The sequence below is a fragment of the Channa argus genome, chromosome 21, assembly GCF_033026475.1.
Source record: "Channa argus isolate prfri chromosome 21, Channa argus male v1.0, whole genome shotgun sequence".
NCBI lineage: Eukaryota > Metazoa > Chordata > Actinopteri > Anabantiformes > Channidae > Channa > Channa argus.
The window spans coordinates 10,651,250-10,668,447 of NC_090217.1; the positions used below are offsets into that span (position 1 = coordinate 10,651,250).

Consider the following 17,198-nt stretch of genomic DNA (forward strand, 5'->3'; position numbering starts at 1 on the left):
GAACATCGTATAAATTGCTACATTTTTTTTTTTTTTATTTTACAGATTTTAATAAATCCCAGTAAATAACAGCTAAATAGGAGCTAATTTTTAGATAAAATAGGAAAGTATGTGAAAAGGTGTAAAATAAAGCGTTACCAAGTTTTCCACAGCTTTTTTCACAGATGTATTTGAGCTTGTTTGCTAAATCTGTTCTTCAGTAAGTTTCTGTAGAGAACCAGCACACCTCCACAAAACCATCAACAACTTAGTTTTAAATAACCTTTCACTGCTTCGGAAAAACACTCCCACTCATGGTTTTTCACAACGTAGCTCGGTGCGAGAATTCCCCCCCAGTGCCGGAAAAAACTGCATTAGATCTGCACCACTTTCATTCAATACCAAACGGGGGAATATACAATATATTGGAAGAATGATGTTCATCTATCCAAAAGGGTTAAGAGACTTGTAGATGTCATGGTGCATTAAAGCTATAGAAACAGTGTGGTTGTCTTCGCTTTAAGTTGACACTCATCTGTACATCTCCGACTTGTACCTGTACCTACTCATGCTATCTAATGGTTATGTTTTCAAACTACATGTGATTTAGATCTTGATTTAGAGCACGTTCTGCCATTCCCAAGTACAATATATACAGTATGACAGGAAATAAAAGTTAGGGATATTCAACTTTCAGGTAAAATGCACCTTTACAGGTGCATTGAAATACGACACAATTGATAAGTTATTGAGATACTGAGATTTTTTGTTGTGGTATACCCACTACTGTTAGCTTTTGTTTCATTTGTTTGTTCCATTGTACGCTTCTATTTAAATACCCTACTTTTATGATATACTATCATTGAACGAACTTTTCACATTTTCAAAAGTTTTATCTGAATGTCCAATTTCCTTCCATTTTGTGAGTCTCTTTCTATTTTTGAGAGAGAGGATATACATCTATAGATATCCATATAGATATATCTATATCGATATATAGATATATATCTATCAAGTGAGAGAGAGAGAGACATAAATAAAGTTGAGAAGACAGCTACACTTGTCCATCAGATGCTTGCTGTGATAACACTCAGTTTCAGCTCCCTCACCACAGTCAGCAGTGCAGCCTGCAATTTACCCCGAGACTGAAGTTTTCCTGGAGACTTAAACAACATGTTTCCACTCTGTTCTTGCTACAGTTGTCCTCAAATAGACTAAAGCCACTGATCATGTGTCATGTATCAAGTGCACTGTGAACATCATATCACAGTTATTATATCCTGACAGTGGAAAAGAAGTGAAAAAGATGCCTCTTAACAGGTTTTTAATGGCAGCGTAGGCTTCCGGCGAGCTTTCACCAAGTCCATTTAAATTACAACCTACACTGAGAGAGAGACTGAGATCACCAAATGCCCAAAGAGAGTTTTAACTTCCCACTTCTATCAACCACTTTTACCTTGAACAAACTCTTCTAGCCATTGTAACAATAGTTCTCCTTGAAATATAGAGCGCAAAGTCTCAAACACTTGTTATACACAGACATAAATGTTCATTTTGTGTTCTGAGGACCCTGTCCTCACAGCAGTCTGGGCGACTTTTCTTTGCTGTTAATGCATGAATAAGCAATTCAGATTTCATGGAAAGAAACAAAACAAAAGGTGGCTCTTACCAGTTTCTCTTGAGATCTGGATAAAGGCCTCAACGCCGCTCTCACCATAGTTGCCCTCTGAGGCTAGTGTGGACACATAGTTCCACTCCATCGCTGTGACAATGTCCATCATGGCCTGGGCCTGGTAGGAGTCTGGCGGCACTACGCGGGAGAAGAAATCGTAGCGAGTGTTGTCACTCAGTTCTGGGGCTGTGGAGGCATAGCTGATCTGGGGGATCTAGAAAACAGAAAAGAAAGGAAAAGACACAGGAAATTAACTGCGTGATGCTGATATGTAGCTTGTTGATTACATGTTTAGCATGATTGTTGGCAAAATAAAATTTAATTATCTTGTATGAGAAGTATATTTAGTTTTCTAAATTTACAGTTCAATGGTTAATCACAATCAACTTCTTTTCTTAAAGAAGAAAAGTAAAAAAGTGAGTCTGGCATATTTCTGGAGAGATGTTTTTGTGAGAAACTGTTTTAAATGCTACTCACTCCCTGCAGGACTACAGTGATTAATAATTCTCTGAGTTGTGGGTGGAAGTTGTCATACCAAATGTGAAATTCAACTGAAGACTTGTTGGTTCAGTGTCAAAGAAGCAAACAAATGATTTGAGGCTGAGCAGGTGTGGAGGAGAAAAGCAAAAGCGGTAAATAATTTGAAAATTGAAGTCGAATGACATGGAGAGGTAACAAGAAGGTCACTTAGTGGTGGTTGGTGTGAAGAGTTGCTGTTTTCCGAACACTGGTGTCATGGCCCGACAGAAGCAGATTTGACAAAAGAATTAAAGACAGAAAAGTGTTGCTACAGTAGTTATAGACAGTGTAACAGGCCAAAGGTGTTAGATAGCTGACAGGCAGATTGATTTTTTCCCCAGACAGAGGGGGACAGCAAGGGAAGACCCTGGACTTGCCAACATATACAGATATTGGACAGACATCCTATTGGCATTCACTGCAAGTAGGTTTTAGCTGCCAATCTAAACTAAAACATGACATGTGTCAGCTGTCTGTCTACTCCACCCAACCCCACTAATGCACACACAAACAGAAATATCTGCAATAGCTGAGCACAGCAAAACACGTTGTAGCGTATGGGAAGATTTAAGAACAGTGTGTGCGTGTGTGTGTCTGGAATGTTTCTAAAGCCCAAAGCTCACTGCCTTTCTTCTGTTTGAGCAGCATCTGAAGTCTCTGCTACCCTGGCTCTACACTTGTCTTTGCCATTTATGAAAGGTCAGGGATCTTTCCTGAGCTTTGAGGGATCTTCTATATTCTTCCTTTTTGTGGTGCTGAAGTACTGCAGCAAGCAGGTATAACACAGCCCTAAATCGGGCCCCAGCAATGACTATTCTTTTACTTGAGCTGCATTTATTAACCTCTTCAAGCAAAGAGTACTGATAGAGCAACTAATCTGTTCTACCTCCACAACAGCACTTAATGCAGACTGCTGTACGGGGACAGCGTATCATGTTTCTTAGCAGGTGAAGACCTCATTTGGAATAAAAAATAAAATTATTTTGTTATGTTTTGTTTTTTTTGTTTAATAACCTTTTTCTCTCAGTGAACTTGGTCAGAGCTCATATTAGGGACACTTAGATACTGTTGTTGGTCTCCTCTGCCAGGGGAATCACAATCTGAGTCTTTCATAAACTTTAAGATTTGTATGTTTAATTCATAGTGGATGGGGACACACAGAAAGAGGAAACAAATATCTAAAAAAATAAATAAAATCAAAAATCAAAGCTGGGGCAACTGAAGAAAACAATTGTTAAAACAACTTGCGTGCAAGTGTTGCACTATAAGTATGTGCCTATGTATGTGTGTATTTTGCATTTGTGTCACTGTGTGACTCTGCTGTTTCACTTGTCCTGTTACTATCTATGTGCATTTAAATGAGTGAATATCCATTTCAAAGAGAAATGAATGCACGGCTGAGGGAATATGAGTTATTTGTCTGTTTACAACGGCAATGGGAAAATAACCCTGTGACCTGGGCAAACCTGGTGCTTTGATATCTTGTTATTCCACACTGCAGCTGGGAAACAGACACACTAAGGCACAAACACACACTTGCATACACCGCATTGTCATCCTCTTGTCATATTTCTTGCATCATTCCTGAGTAAGAAGAGGAAAAGCCGAGAGACAGTCAGGTAGAAAAACACATACGAATTGTTTGCTGCAGGCACACATCCAACACTCTTCCACACCCACAACTGTGCTTTCTAAACATGAATATTTCTGCAGTTATTACTATATGTATAAAGAAATGTATTTCTATATTGCACAGAAACATACACAGAAACCTAAGCTAAGGTTAACCTAAACTAAGGATGTCGAATAGCATGTGACATTTAGTGGTTTAAATCATGTGCTGCGAGTTTCTAGTGACTTAAATCCTTTTCCAAAGCAAGTGGAGCTGGAGTTGTAGTTCTAGGTGGGAAATTAACGGCTTGTTCCTCCACATGGCTGGGGAAGATGATTATGGCTCCAATTCTCCTAATTCCATTTACTTTAATTAATATATGTGTGTGTAAGGGAGAGACAAATCAAAATTGTGTGTGTGTGTGTGTGGGGGGGGGTCAAGTGTGTGTAATCAAAAGATAGTGTCTCTCACACTCTGAGACACACTTAATACAGTAATGTGTCATTTCAGCTTTCATATTGTCAGCAAGCTTTCAAACTAATCTATGCACAGATTTTGGGGGGGGGGGGAGCACAGAAATTCAGTCTTTCACTAATCCAGTCACCCTTTATTCTCAGGGCTCGCCAGATGACCAACAATAAAAACAGGCATCAAAAGTTAAAAGCTTTCATTCAGAAGGCCTCTGAAGCTGCACTCTGCCCGTGTACTTCCCAACTAAAACCTTGTTAGAAGCACAAACTCTGCTGGAGAGCAAACACTAATCTACGTCATGTTGTGTGCTGCCAGTAATTTGACCAGTCCTGCAAACATTAAATCTTAGTTCTTATGCTTAGGTAGAGAATTGATCACATTAAAAACAGCCTGGACCTCCCTAAAAATAACACACATTAATTCTTAACCTAACTATATTTTCCTCCAAGTAAATACTACTGAAAGAGCACAAACTAATGTTTTTTCTCTCCATGAAAACAATCAATGCACACCAGTAGGCTGATGATATCTAATTTTTTAGGAAGCACATTTGTAAATGCGCTTAATAGCCATGTTTTTTTTTCTCACCAGTGTGTTCTAAGTGAACTCTGGGAGAGTGAAACCAATGTTAGGCAATATCCTGCACATCCTGACAGTCAAGTCAGCTGTCTTCTCCTTAATGACTTTGGCGATACTAGGGAACACTTTCACTCCTCACAATAGATCAGGCTGTTTCCCCACTGGGAAGCACAGCAGATAACTAGCAGCTGGATGTGGACCTTACCAGATCTAATGATCCAAGCCAGTAGCTTGTGAGTGCAACATTCCAGCTGGGGAGCAAAACTGAGGAGTTTTACTTGGCAACATTGTACTCGCTCTCACAGAGGTACCAAAAGGAGCATGTTAATAGCTATGTATTAATGCTATGAAGTCCAAGATGCAGGAGTGTGTTAGAAATATATATACTTAATTTGCTCCACATGAATGTTTTATATATTGTACCAACCTATTCTTTCCTTTCAAATTGTAAAAGAAAAAATAATAATAGTAATTTACTAAAAGTGACAGCTGGAAAGCATTACTTAGACATTTGCAGATAAGAGGCACAACAAAAAACCTTCTAGTAAGAACAAAATGGTGGAGGGGTCTTATTGGTTCTTATTAGACTGTAGCTACACAAAGTATTTTGCACATAATTTGATCCTTAAAAAAAGTTTGAATGTAGGCGGCAGTCTACTGTGCATGCAGTATTAGCAACATTTGTCCCCCACTGTTCAACTTCCACAGCTGCAGTGGCCACCAAACAGAAACCATGATCGATACCAATCAAGCAATGAGCGATAGAAACATCATCAACTCTCCCACGCTTCACGCACAAACTCCTGTACATAATACTCGCATGGCACTGAGGAGCTCGAAGGATAAAGTCAGCATTTAATTCAGACCTTTGCATTCACACATACACAGCCGTCCTGACAAAGTAACATTAAGTAAGGATTCCAGTTCATGTCTGAAAGGGGCTTTAATGCTGTTCTTTGTCGCATACCATTCAAACATCCACAGGTTGACATGACCTTTGGTTTTAATTGTTTCCCTAAAAGAATATATGACACATCAGACCTGACCGAAAGTGGCCCTTCAACCACGACTTGTCAAACATAAATCTAATCTGAGCCCTAACTGAGACTGATTGTTTTAATAATAACTTGTGGTTGTGTCAAAAACAGACATATATAAGATACATAATAGTATATAGACAACATGAACGTACACACGCATGATTACTCTGTGTGTGTGTGTGTGTGTGTGTGTGTGTGTGTGTGTGTGTGTGTGTGTGTGTGTGTGTGTGTGTGTGTGTGTGTGTGTGTGTGTGTGTGTGTGTGGCGGTAATGAAGCTGTCAGGGCCAAAGTCGGAGCATTAGGTTGATAGATGGCAGTGGTCTGTAGCTAATTAACCCCAATGCATTACACACATAAATAGCCTTTCTGTCCCTTCAACACACACACAATCACACACATAAGGGAGAGGTAGTCATGTTGTGTGACACACAGTCACAGTACAGAATGTGTAAAATGTACATTTGCTGTTCTGCATTGATGATGGTAATTAAATGAAACCCAAAAATGTTTAGATGTGCACAAACACACATTCAGCTTAAAAACTGTACTTATCCGTTTAGCCCCTTTTAAATTAATCTGCCAACTTATATTTATACTTGCTTAGAAGTTCTCTAGCCACAACAACAAATTCTATTTTTATATTATATAAATCTATATTTTGACTGTGATATTAGAGCATGGGATCCAAGAGAAAGAAGGGACAAATACTGTAAACCAATAGGGTCATGTGGAGCACTTGTTTTGTGTCAGCTTAGAGAGTTGTTTACTTGCTCAAAATTTGAATGAGCCCTCTAACAGCCAGCCATGGTCAGCATCTAATGAGGAGAGGACTGGCACAGCAGGATATCACCAAGTTAATTTACCAGGATGAAAGCTGTTCGACTAAAAGTTGGGTGTCTCTCGCTCTGTTTAACCCAGTTGTCTCATTCTAGGGCCATCTGTCTTTTTGTTTTATTTTGTCACTGTTTGGTCCTTTCCCTCTGGTTCTGTCTGTCCATCTTTCTTGGTGGAGATTTCATTCCATTTTGACATTAAATGGTAAATAGTCGCTTATATAGCACTTTTATCCAAAGCGCTTTACAATGTTGATTCCCATTAATACACACACACACTCACACACCGATGGCGGTGGCTGCCATGCAAGGTGCTCACCTGACCCACCAGGAGCAACTTGGGGTTTAGTGTCTTGCCCAAGGACACTTCGACATGTAGCCGAGAGTGGAGATCGACCCACTGACCCTATGGTCCATGGTCAACTGCCTTACCCACTGAGCTACAGCCGCCTAATACAGTGGGTGTTAACCAATGCAACTATCAGAAACTGTTTCCTAAAAACAGCATTATATAACACGTAAAATTCAGGCAAGCCACACCTTTTATGTCTTCCTGAATATTTGGGCAAATTCACACACTTTTTAGGAAGTCCTGGAATTCATTAACAATCATGTCAACAAACAATGTATTAGCAAAAATCTGTTGATTACAACCCAAATTTCAAGAAGTTGGGACAATGTCATCAAATATTTTCTATAAATGGCAAAATGTCTTAATTTCAACACCTGATATGTTTTTTATGTTCTATTATGAATATAATATGGATTTGTCCATATAGATTTGTCTCTTAAATTTAGTGTTGGGAAAACTGATAGTAGTGTTGTAAAAGGAAAGCATAAAAGGGGCCAATGAAACAGCGGTAGGGGGAGAAAAAAGATGACAAATATTAATGGGAGCAAAGAGAGTGAGGAGAAGTTAGAAACAATAAAAGAAGATGATGAGAGGAATTGTTTAGGAGAAGCATAAGACACTGAATGAGACAGAAGGAAAAAAAATAAGGACCAAAGACCAAAGAGAGGGAAAACAGGATATATGCAAAACAGAGGGCGGTCAAAGAGAGAAAGGATGAATGAAGAAACTGAGATAATTGATGGAAAACAACAAATGGAGAAACAATCCAAAGCAATGCACATTCCTAGAAGGCACAAGGAGAAAGATCTGAAGAGAATGAAGCAAGAGAGAAGTGAAATGTGAAGTATTTAAAAAGCCAAGAGGTTAAGAAAAGAAAAGGATAGAACTGATACAAGATGAATTGCAAAGAGAGTGAGATAGTGCCAATTATGCATGATGCAAATGAATAGTCTTCATCACTTTCAATGTTCTAGACTGAGATTCAGATTTACAGATCAAAGAAGTGGGAAAAAAATGACAAAGATCTAGGCAAGAAGGGTCTGTTTTAAAATATATTCTAGAGTTGAATTTAACCCATTCTTATTCACAATGCTATTGTTGAATAGTTAACCATGTTGTTAGTGTCACCAAGAACACAGATGACTTTACCTGCAGTAAAACAAACAAAAAAAAATGTTTTTAGACTAGAAATGCAGAACCACTGATTCTCTCATTCCTCCTAACAGATTAAGTAGTATCAGCAAGGCACTGAGTGAGGTACTGAATTAATGGCCGAGTGAGCCATTATTTCCCCTGGAGCTCTCAGTGGCCCTATGTGTAATGTAACATAAAATATGTTAGTCTGATAGTTTTGCCACTGAGCCCTTGGAACTCACTCACCAACACCACATTACTCCTGCCAGCTCTCCTGTCAGAAGACATCTGCCATGTAGTATTTAGCATTGGGGGATGGCCGCATTGTTAATATTACTGTAACTAGGCAATGGGTTCTGCACCCAAGCAAGGTTGACTTTCAAAGTCCCGTTTGTTTGGCTAGTGTGACCCCTCTATTGTGTGCTCGGGCACGATTCAGCATTCTGGGCTTTGGCCTGCTTGAATAGTTGGGCTTGGGCCTAGTATGCAATAGTGTGAATGCTAACAGTGCTCAAGTACAAACTCCAAACGGAGCGAATGTGGGGGGAGCGTGACTCTTTAACACAAAAACTATCATGGTGGTGATGTAAGTGTGTCGGGCAGGGATTGCTTTGAGTGCAATATGCCATGATACAATACAACTATGCTCAGCACATAGTATAGTTTTTTTTTTTTTGTTTTTTGTTTTTTACATTACCCAGTATAAAAGGTGCTATTTAAATAAAGTGTAAATAGGTATTGTTAAAGTAATGACAGGAATACAGTGGGATACTCAAGGAAAAGATGAGATGAAGTAAAAATTAAAAACATCAATAGTGTTCTTGCTTAAACATTAAACTTGGTCTTTTGTAGATGCTTAAATAAATTATATTAAAATCAACAAAACAAAATCCAAGCCCTTGTTTAAAAAACCTAAATGCCTGGCATGTTTTAAAGAATTTTCATGTTGTGTTTTAACAGGTCTGAATATGCTATTTACAGGTTGGGTTACAAATGACAAGAATGTAAAACCTGGTAAAAACATAGTTTCTAAAAATCTGCATATGTAAAGCTTAGTTTGCAGTTACAGTGTGGAGATATCATTAAGTTACTGCTTAAAACTGAGTTTCTTCGCCTTTCTCCATCTAAAGTTAGATTGCAGTCCACAAACACAATTCTGGCTTAAATAATACAACCACTTTGTGCTGGATAACTCAGCTAGAAATATCTGCCAAAGAATCAAGCATGGTACCCATGCTAATACCCATGGTAATCAAATGGTGCCCATTTAACACATACATTAGTGATTCAGCCATTTTGTTCAGTGTTACCAAGTGGGAACATGAACATGAAAATACAGGCTAGAACCTAAAATTGAAACCTTCATACCCCTGCAGGTATTACATGCTCAGGGTGACAATGAATTAACCATGGTGACACAAAGAGCTGATGGAAAGGCAGGAGCTGTAATATCAACCTGCTGCCTCAGTCAATTTAAATTTCAACAGGAACCTCATTAAAGGCTGCACGTAGCTAGGAAAAGATGTTCAACTGTAGCAATGAATCTGCACCTGTTCAATACATCTATATGCACATAGATAAAACACACAATGGCAATACTGGTGAGAAAATCTATCCATTCATCCATTATCTGTAACCGTTCATTGTGTTCAGGGTCAGAGAGGGCTGGAGCCTAACCAGGCTGCCATTTGGAGAGAGGTGGGGGTAAACCCTGGACAGGTCAGCAGTCTTTCTCAGGGCCAACAAAGAGAAATATACAAAGACAGACAATCATTCAAACTCGCTTTCATACCTACGTGAAAAAAAACAAAAAAACAAACTCATCCAAGTACAGGGAAATCATGCCAACTCCAAACAGAAATTGCCAGGGATTCCAGGCAGGGACCTTCTAGCTGTGAAGCAAAAGCGCTAACCACTCAACCCACTGGTGAGACGATTTGTGGGGTTGTTAAGTCTGAGCATAAGCAGAAATATAACACAACTTTCACTGAGGGGTAACATCCGTGCCTGCGTGTGTACAGGTGCAGGCGCACACACACAGACACTCTCAAACACATACACAAAATGATAGGTGACGGCTGTATGCCCAAAAGCTGAGGCTACAGCATTTAATAGAACTCTGTTTATACATTTCTCCTACAGACACACACACAAACACCCACACACCGCTCTGCTGCTCGGTATCGCATGTTTTAAAACCAGCACAAACTTATTCACATGCAGAACAAACAGCCATCTCTCCTCACCTGCCTTTTAATGCCCTGAATACAATAAATTATACACCAACAATACAATATTACACCTACTTATGCACAAATACACACGCATGCACACAGAAATACAAAACTACTAGCCTACTAAAAGTGACTCTCTTTAATGAACACTAATGTGTGGACATTTTGACAGCCAAAGGAGCACTGATTGCATCCAGTTTTCATATCAGAAGTTTTGACATAATAAAGTTATGATAGAAGAAAGCTTTCCGAACAGCTTTTCAATCACTCTAAAACCTGTAAAACTGACAATTACAGGCAGAAACATTTATAAAATAAAGTTGTATAAGTGAGTTGCCTAACATTTCAAAAAAACTTCTGACATGTATTGTTATTATTCAAGGAAACTGAACAGTGAATTAAGGTACCAACACCTCAATCATGCAGATTAACTCATATTTTTATGACACGTCAGAAGAAAGACATGGAAACAGTAAAATGGTAGTCACTGCCTTAGTTGCTGTCTATTTATAATGAAATCAAACTACTTTTTCATGGAACGAAGGTAACAGCTGTAATAGTTAAAACTTAAAACCAGCTAGAGAATAACTGAAAACAAAACAAACAATTATTACTTTTATAGTCTTATATTCACTCCTGATGTTATTGCCTACTTCATTAGTCTCGTCCTCATCCATATGTGTTCAGCTTCCCCCCCCCAAAAAAATTGTCAAGCCCAAAATATATAGGTAGGTATACAAGGTATACCTGACTCTCCAATTTTACTTTTGTCGAAATGGTTCAGTCAACACGCACACTGAACACAAACCATATTCCTATGACAGCTAACTGGAAGTTGAGTTTTGTCAACTGGAGTTCCTTCTTCTTAGTTTTTAAATGTTTTGCAACTCGTCCGAATTGGTTTTATAGTGAGAGGGAAAGTAGGCTAGGGGAACCAGTGATATCCTCCTCCTCCTCCGTTTCTCACTTGGTCTGAATGGGCTCGTTAGGTAGACAACAGAAGAGGAGAGAGTAAGGCAAAGAGTTGCTGGGATATCACAATCTTGACTCCTAACACCCCTCATCCTCCTGAAAAGGGACCATTAGGTGTGGCCTCCCTGGTGGATGTGTGAAGTGGTCTTAATCTCCTGGGGATGAATGAAAGGGCAGCATAGTAAATGGAAGACAGATTGAGTCTAAAGCCCCTTTCACACATGTAATGGAATTCTGACACAGTCTCCTGACTTTGTCAGGAGGGGGTGGATGTGAGAACATAAATGTCCGATTGAAAGGTTTCCAATATTATCCAATATTTATCCTTCGAGCCCCCTAATACAATGTCTGTATTACTGTATGTGCATGCGCTCATGAATGCAGCATGTTGCAGTGTTCCGAATTGTCGGGGTGATTTAATGAGTGTGTTGATGACGTTTCTATTTCTTGACTGCCTTTGTAGTCAAATCACAGAACCTTATTTTTTCTACCATGCTTTCTATTCGTTTATATGTTTTCTACTTTCTACTATGCTGTTTCACACCCAAGGATGGTTCTCACTTGGACAATCTTCTGCTGTATGTTACATGTGTGATTTATCCTGACATTGTTTGAAGTTCATATGTGAAACAGGCCTAAGGATTCCTCCTCTGTTGAGAGAAGGATTCTTAGTTGACTAAAAAAAGTTGATAAAAGGTGTATTAACATGAAAAACAAAAGAACAGTGATAGTAATGACCACCAAACAAGAATATTACAAACAGAGAAGATGACAAAGAGACAACAACACATAAAAGTATAAGACTATTAAACAATCAGACGAATGCACACAAATAAAGATTAAAATAAATGAATGATAATTACTGAAAAATTATTTTAAAAAAGCACCAAAAGTACATACATTTAGATAAAAACATAGCTAAACAGGAAGACTGATGAATAAAACAGGAGAAAAATGACAAAAGAATAAAAGAAAGTAAAACATAAAATATTTAAATAAATGCAATCTCTAAATACAGCACTGCATGTATTACTGCACTAAGTGAAAATATCAAAGTTTTAAACAGATATTTCTGTGGCATTGATTCAGGTTGTTGTAAACAAGCCTCATGCACGGTGCCATTTGCCAGCCGAGTAAAGCACGTTAAATGGGTTTAATTAAATAAGAAAAAGAAAAAAATCTCCTGCAAAACAGAACCAAAAAGTCTCTTTAAAAATAATTGATCATGCACATTTTGGCAATGAAGTCAGTTTTGGTTTATGTGTTTGGTACAAGAATTTTAAACAAGAGATAACAAATTCCTCAACAGACAAACAAAATCTATGCATGGCCACACATGGGTTAAGTACCCATAGCTATGAACAAGAGTGTGAGAGTGTTTCTTGGACTGTGTGAGAGCTGGAACTCCTTAGTGCTCATCTACTGCCACAGTATGCGTGTGTGTGCATGTGTATGCTTTGATTTATTTCTCTGTATGAGCCTGTAACCCCACACAAGAGACCCTTAATCTGCCCAGCAGACAACTTGCTTCAAATCCACGAGGTTTTGCATTTTACATTATGGAAAATATCAGCAGTGTAGTTGTGTGTAGAATAAGGAGAGTTCTACGTTCATCAATAAATAAGCCGTTTTTATGTTGTTAAAAATTACATAAGATTTATGAATCATTTTGTTGATGTCTTTGATTTCCTGTATTTTCTGCTATGATTGATGCTCATCAAACATATTTAATGTGCAAATAAATAAATGAAAATGTAGGGGATTGGGCTATATTACAATTTAAAAAAGTGGCACTTTGCAAAATGTAAGAATGTAAATTTTCTGTCTGTGTTACCTGTGTATTTGTACAGCCATTGTTAGATGTGAACATTTTGTGTAAAACGACAAAACCCAAGCGAAAGGACACATTCCTGGAAGGTTCCTTTACAGTGGGTTAGAGGACAGAATGTAATCGTATTAAACATCACCTTTTGAGGTCTATTTCAAAAAAGGCTACTGATAAAGTGATTCTGGCTCAAAGTTCTAATTAAGTGTTTAGGAAGATTATTAGCATTAATCAATTTTTTTCTTTCTACATATTCTTTGAAAATTTTCATTAAAAATATATAATGTAACTGGGGCCATGTAGTCAATGGTGGCTGTAGCTCAGTTGGTAAGGCAGGTGTCCACGAACCACAATGGTCAGTGGTGTGATCCCCGGTCCCAGCAATATGTCAAAGTGTCTCTGGGCAAGACACTGAACCTAACAGCCCATTCCCCTCCCTAGCAGTGCAGTGCCAGTTGAAGCCCGGTAGAAATTGGGGAGGGTTGCGTCAGGAAGGGCATCCAGGGTAAAAACTGTGCCAATAAGCCGAAAAGACCAAACAAATAAAATAAAATGACAATTGGGGCCATATGTACAACACAGACAAAGAAAATGATTCCCACCAAGCCTGGTATTCATTGCATATTGTAGATATTGGAAAGAATATCATTAGGAGCAGTTTTGCAATAATTAAAAAGGTAACACTTTGCACATTGCACAAAATAAGAGTAGCCCACACACTGTTCTGTCCCTTAACGCCCCTGATAAACACCATTACAGTTGCTATTAGGTGGCTAATGCTTCAGTTAATTTCAGGGTAAGTGATGATAAAAGTAAAGCCAGCTGCATGCCTTTAGATCCAGTAACTGCCAGTGTTTTTTTTAATACAATATTTATTATTGTAATCAGCAACAACTGAGAGAACAACTACAGTTTTACCCGCAAGTTATTTTACCTTTATTTTGCTCCGTTAAAGCACAAGTTAAGGGTTGCCACTAGGTTTGTTTTGAAGAACAATGCAAGAACATGCAAGAATTATCATTGCTGCAGGATTTGCAGATTTGTCTGGGAGAAAGTGGTATCAAGACATTCTTTGCTTTAGCCTCAGTCTTTTTTTTATTTAATGTATGTAGACAAAATGTGCATATATAAAGAACCTGTTACATGCTTCTAGTTTTAGCATAGCAACAATAATGAAACAGGCAGGACTTAGGGATGTGATGGCGGTGTATTGTTCACATCCTATATTAAACATACACATTCAAATTATTTATATCCTCACAAGTGATTCCCACTTTCTGTATCATACTGTACATATACTGGCAGTGGTCTAAAACCACCTCTGCACCAGTGCAAATAAGATTAAAACCCTGGATGTTTATTGTGATGCTGATTAAAGTTTTTCTAATTCTGAGAATCAAACAGCTTGTTGCCAGAGCTGTCCCTCTGCCTTCACATAACAGGAAAAAAGCACAAATGTATTCTGACATTTTAGCAATTGTTTCGAGGTTGAAACAGCAGTGCAGCAGATGGTGAGACATTACACTCATCCATTTCTTGTGCTCCCAAGCATCACTAAATTGCCATTCATGCAAGCTCACCAACAGGTTAAAACAGTCAAACAGAAAGTGACTAGTTGAAACAGTAACTGTGCTGATGATATAGGAGGCAACATAATTTAAATGAAAGAAAAGTGACTATAAGTAAATGGAGAGAAACTGTAGAAAAACAGCAATTACTGTAGATCTTGAATCAGCCAACATGTTCAGAGTACATTTCCTGACTATAAAGTGATTTTAATCAAGTTAAAGATGAAGCCCAATTGCAGGTGTTTGCACAAAAGTAACATGAATTATTCTCTTGGATAATCTGAAGAAGTTGGTCAGCAGTTTAGTGTGATGCGAGTTCAAACCCACAGGGTATCTTTACTCAATTGTAAGGAGATGGTGCTCACTTAAAGTAGCAGTTGTGTAACTGAAACAGCTGTGGAACCACAGTTTAATAATTTACCCGTTTGTGCCTTCAAAGGCAGGTTAAGACAAAAGAATACAACATTTAAGTTTCACATCACCAACTTCACACCATTAAAAAGGGAAACTCCCAACACAGACCATTCTTCCAATGCACTAGGGAAAGCACAGCCAAGAGTTTTGAAGGACCAGCTTGTTATCTGTACCATATGGTCTCGAGGGAAGCGGTATCATTTTATTTTTAGAAGAAGTACGCACTCATGCTCTCGCACACCCACTGAGAGGAAGCAATCCCATTTCCGAATACCCCCTGTGTCTCTCAATCTACCTCCCCCAGTACACTTTTACACACATGCTGCCTCAGAAGTCTCTAGCACACATACGTATATTCAGTACATTCACAAACTACAAAAGTTTCTGTCTCTCTCTCTCTCTCTCTCTTCCTAGATCTACAGTACCGCTTTCTTTTTTATAATTTTTATAATATAATTTGACACCATCCACCTGACAAAGATCACTTGACATCACCTGACTTGTGTTTAAGTTTGTGTTGTCGCTTTAACAAATTACAAAAGGTGTAAAAAGTATGTGACTTATCGGTTGCTGCATTAGCATCCATGTTAAATACAGGATGAAGTTCGTTTATATCAATTTCACTTTGTGCATTCTCTAGTTTCTTGTGTGTGCATGTGAAACATGACATTGTTATGTTGTGTGGGTCTTGGCCTGAATGTTTCAGGCTTGTGTGTTTACGTGTATGACCACATTCCTGCACGAGAGCTTATGAATACATGTCTGTCATTATGCTGTTAATGTGTCCACCTGAATAACACGCAGCAGTGCACATACAGACTTAATGCACTAATGCAGTGTTGGCTAATAGAAAAAGCTACTGCTGAAACCACACTCTAAAAAGCCTATTAATATAATGGGATGGGTGGGAAGAGGGAAGGGGGGAGGGAAAGAGGCAAACAACACAGGAAGGGGGAATGGATAATATTAATATAATCTGTGGGTGGGAGTAGAGATAGAAGGTGGGAAATGGAAAATGAGAATAAGGGACAGTGAAAGTGAGGCAGTGACAGTGAATTTGAAGAATAAATGGTAGAAAGAATACAGTAGAGAAGCTTAGTAATGATTAGATCAGTATGAAATACATATAATGAAATGCGAGAAGTAAAGTAAGGGATGAATCGAGTGGTAGAGAGAAAAGACCTGCTGAAAGAGGTTTAAAATCCGGTCTAGGAGCAGAAAGTCTAGAAGCAGATATGACAGATTTGAAAAGCGGCAATAAATGGTCCGACTTCATTTGGCAAACACACTGTTCAGTTAAGAAAATCATCTTTAGACTTCAAGAATAATTATGGTTTAAGAAAAACAAACTGTGAAAAATCAACATGTAAAGCAAAATGCTTGCTCATTAGATACAGATCCACTGGCTTGGCTTCAGCAGAAAAACAAACTCAAACCACAAGCTTCATTAACAATCAAACCAAAGAAGCCTTTTTTTTTTCAAACTTTTAGAAAACCATTACTATAGCAAATTAGACCACAATAGATAAAAACAGTTTCAAATGTTCACTCTTGCTATACTGCCATTGAAGAAAAGTCAGATTAAAAGGTGAAGAAAAAATAGACTGGAAGACTTTTGGGAAGTTGACAGTGTGACCAACTCTTTGTTAACGGCTTTTCCGTGAGCCTAACTGCTCAGCACTGGCCTCTATTCAGTTCACAAAAGCTTTTTCATCAGAAGTTCCATCAATTGACTTATTATATTCATCTTACCAACTCCCTTTTGACCATCCTCTCTTCTTTTTTATGCTTTGCCTGTCCGTCTTTTGGTAGGTCTTTTAAATATGCTCACTATAACCTTTACTCCCCCCCTTTGTTGACATCATCCACTCTGCTCAGTTTTTCTCACACCTGCTTCTACACTTTAATCCACTTTTCCACTCACACCTCTGTTTTCACATCTCATCCTCTCTCCCATCCTCAATCCACTATATATTTATACTTTCATATACCC

At 38.3% G+C, this 17,198-nt stretch overlaps 1 protein-coding gene across 4 annotated transcripts in view; it reads right to left on the reverse strand.

Annotated features, from left to right (window-relative positions):
* The window catches only part of grm8a (glutamate receptor, metabotropic 8a), a 197,878-nt gene that overhangs the window by 118,062 nt on the left and 62,618 nt on the right, over positions 1-17,198 (reverse strand). For all 4 annotated transcript variants that reach the window (XM_067489962.1, XM_067489961.1, XM_067489964.1 and 1 more), the window contains exon 3: positions 1,649-1,865. In XM_067489962.1, the coding sequence (XP_067346063.1) occupies positions 1,649-1,865 (217 nt within the window). The remainder of the gene's footprint in view (positions 1-1,648; positions 1,866-17,198) is intronic.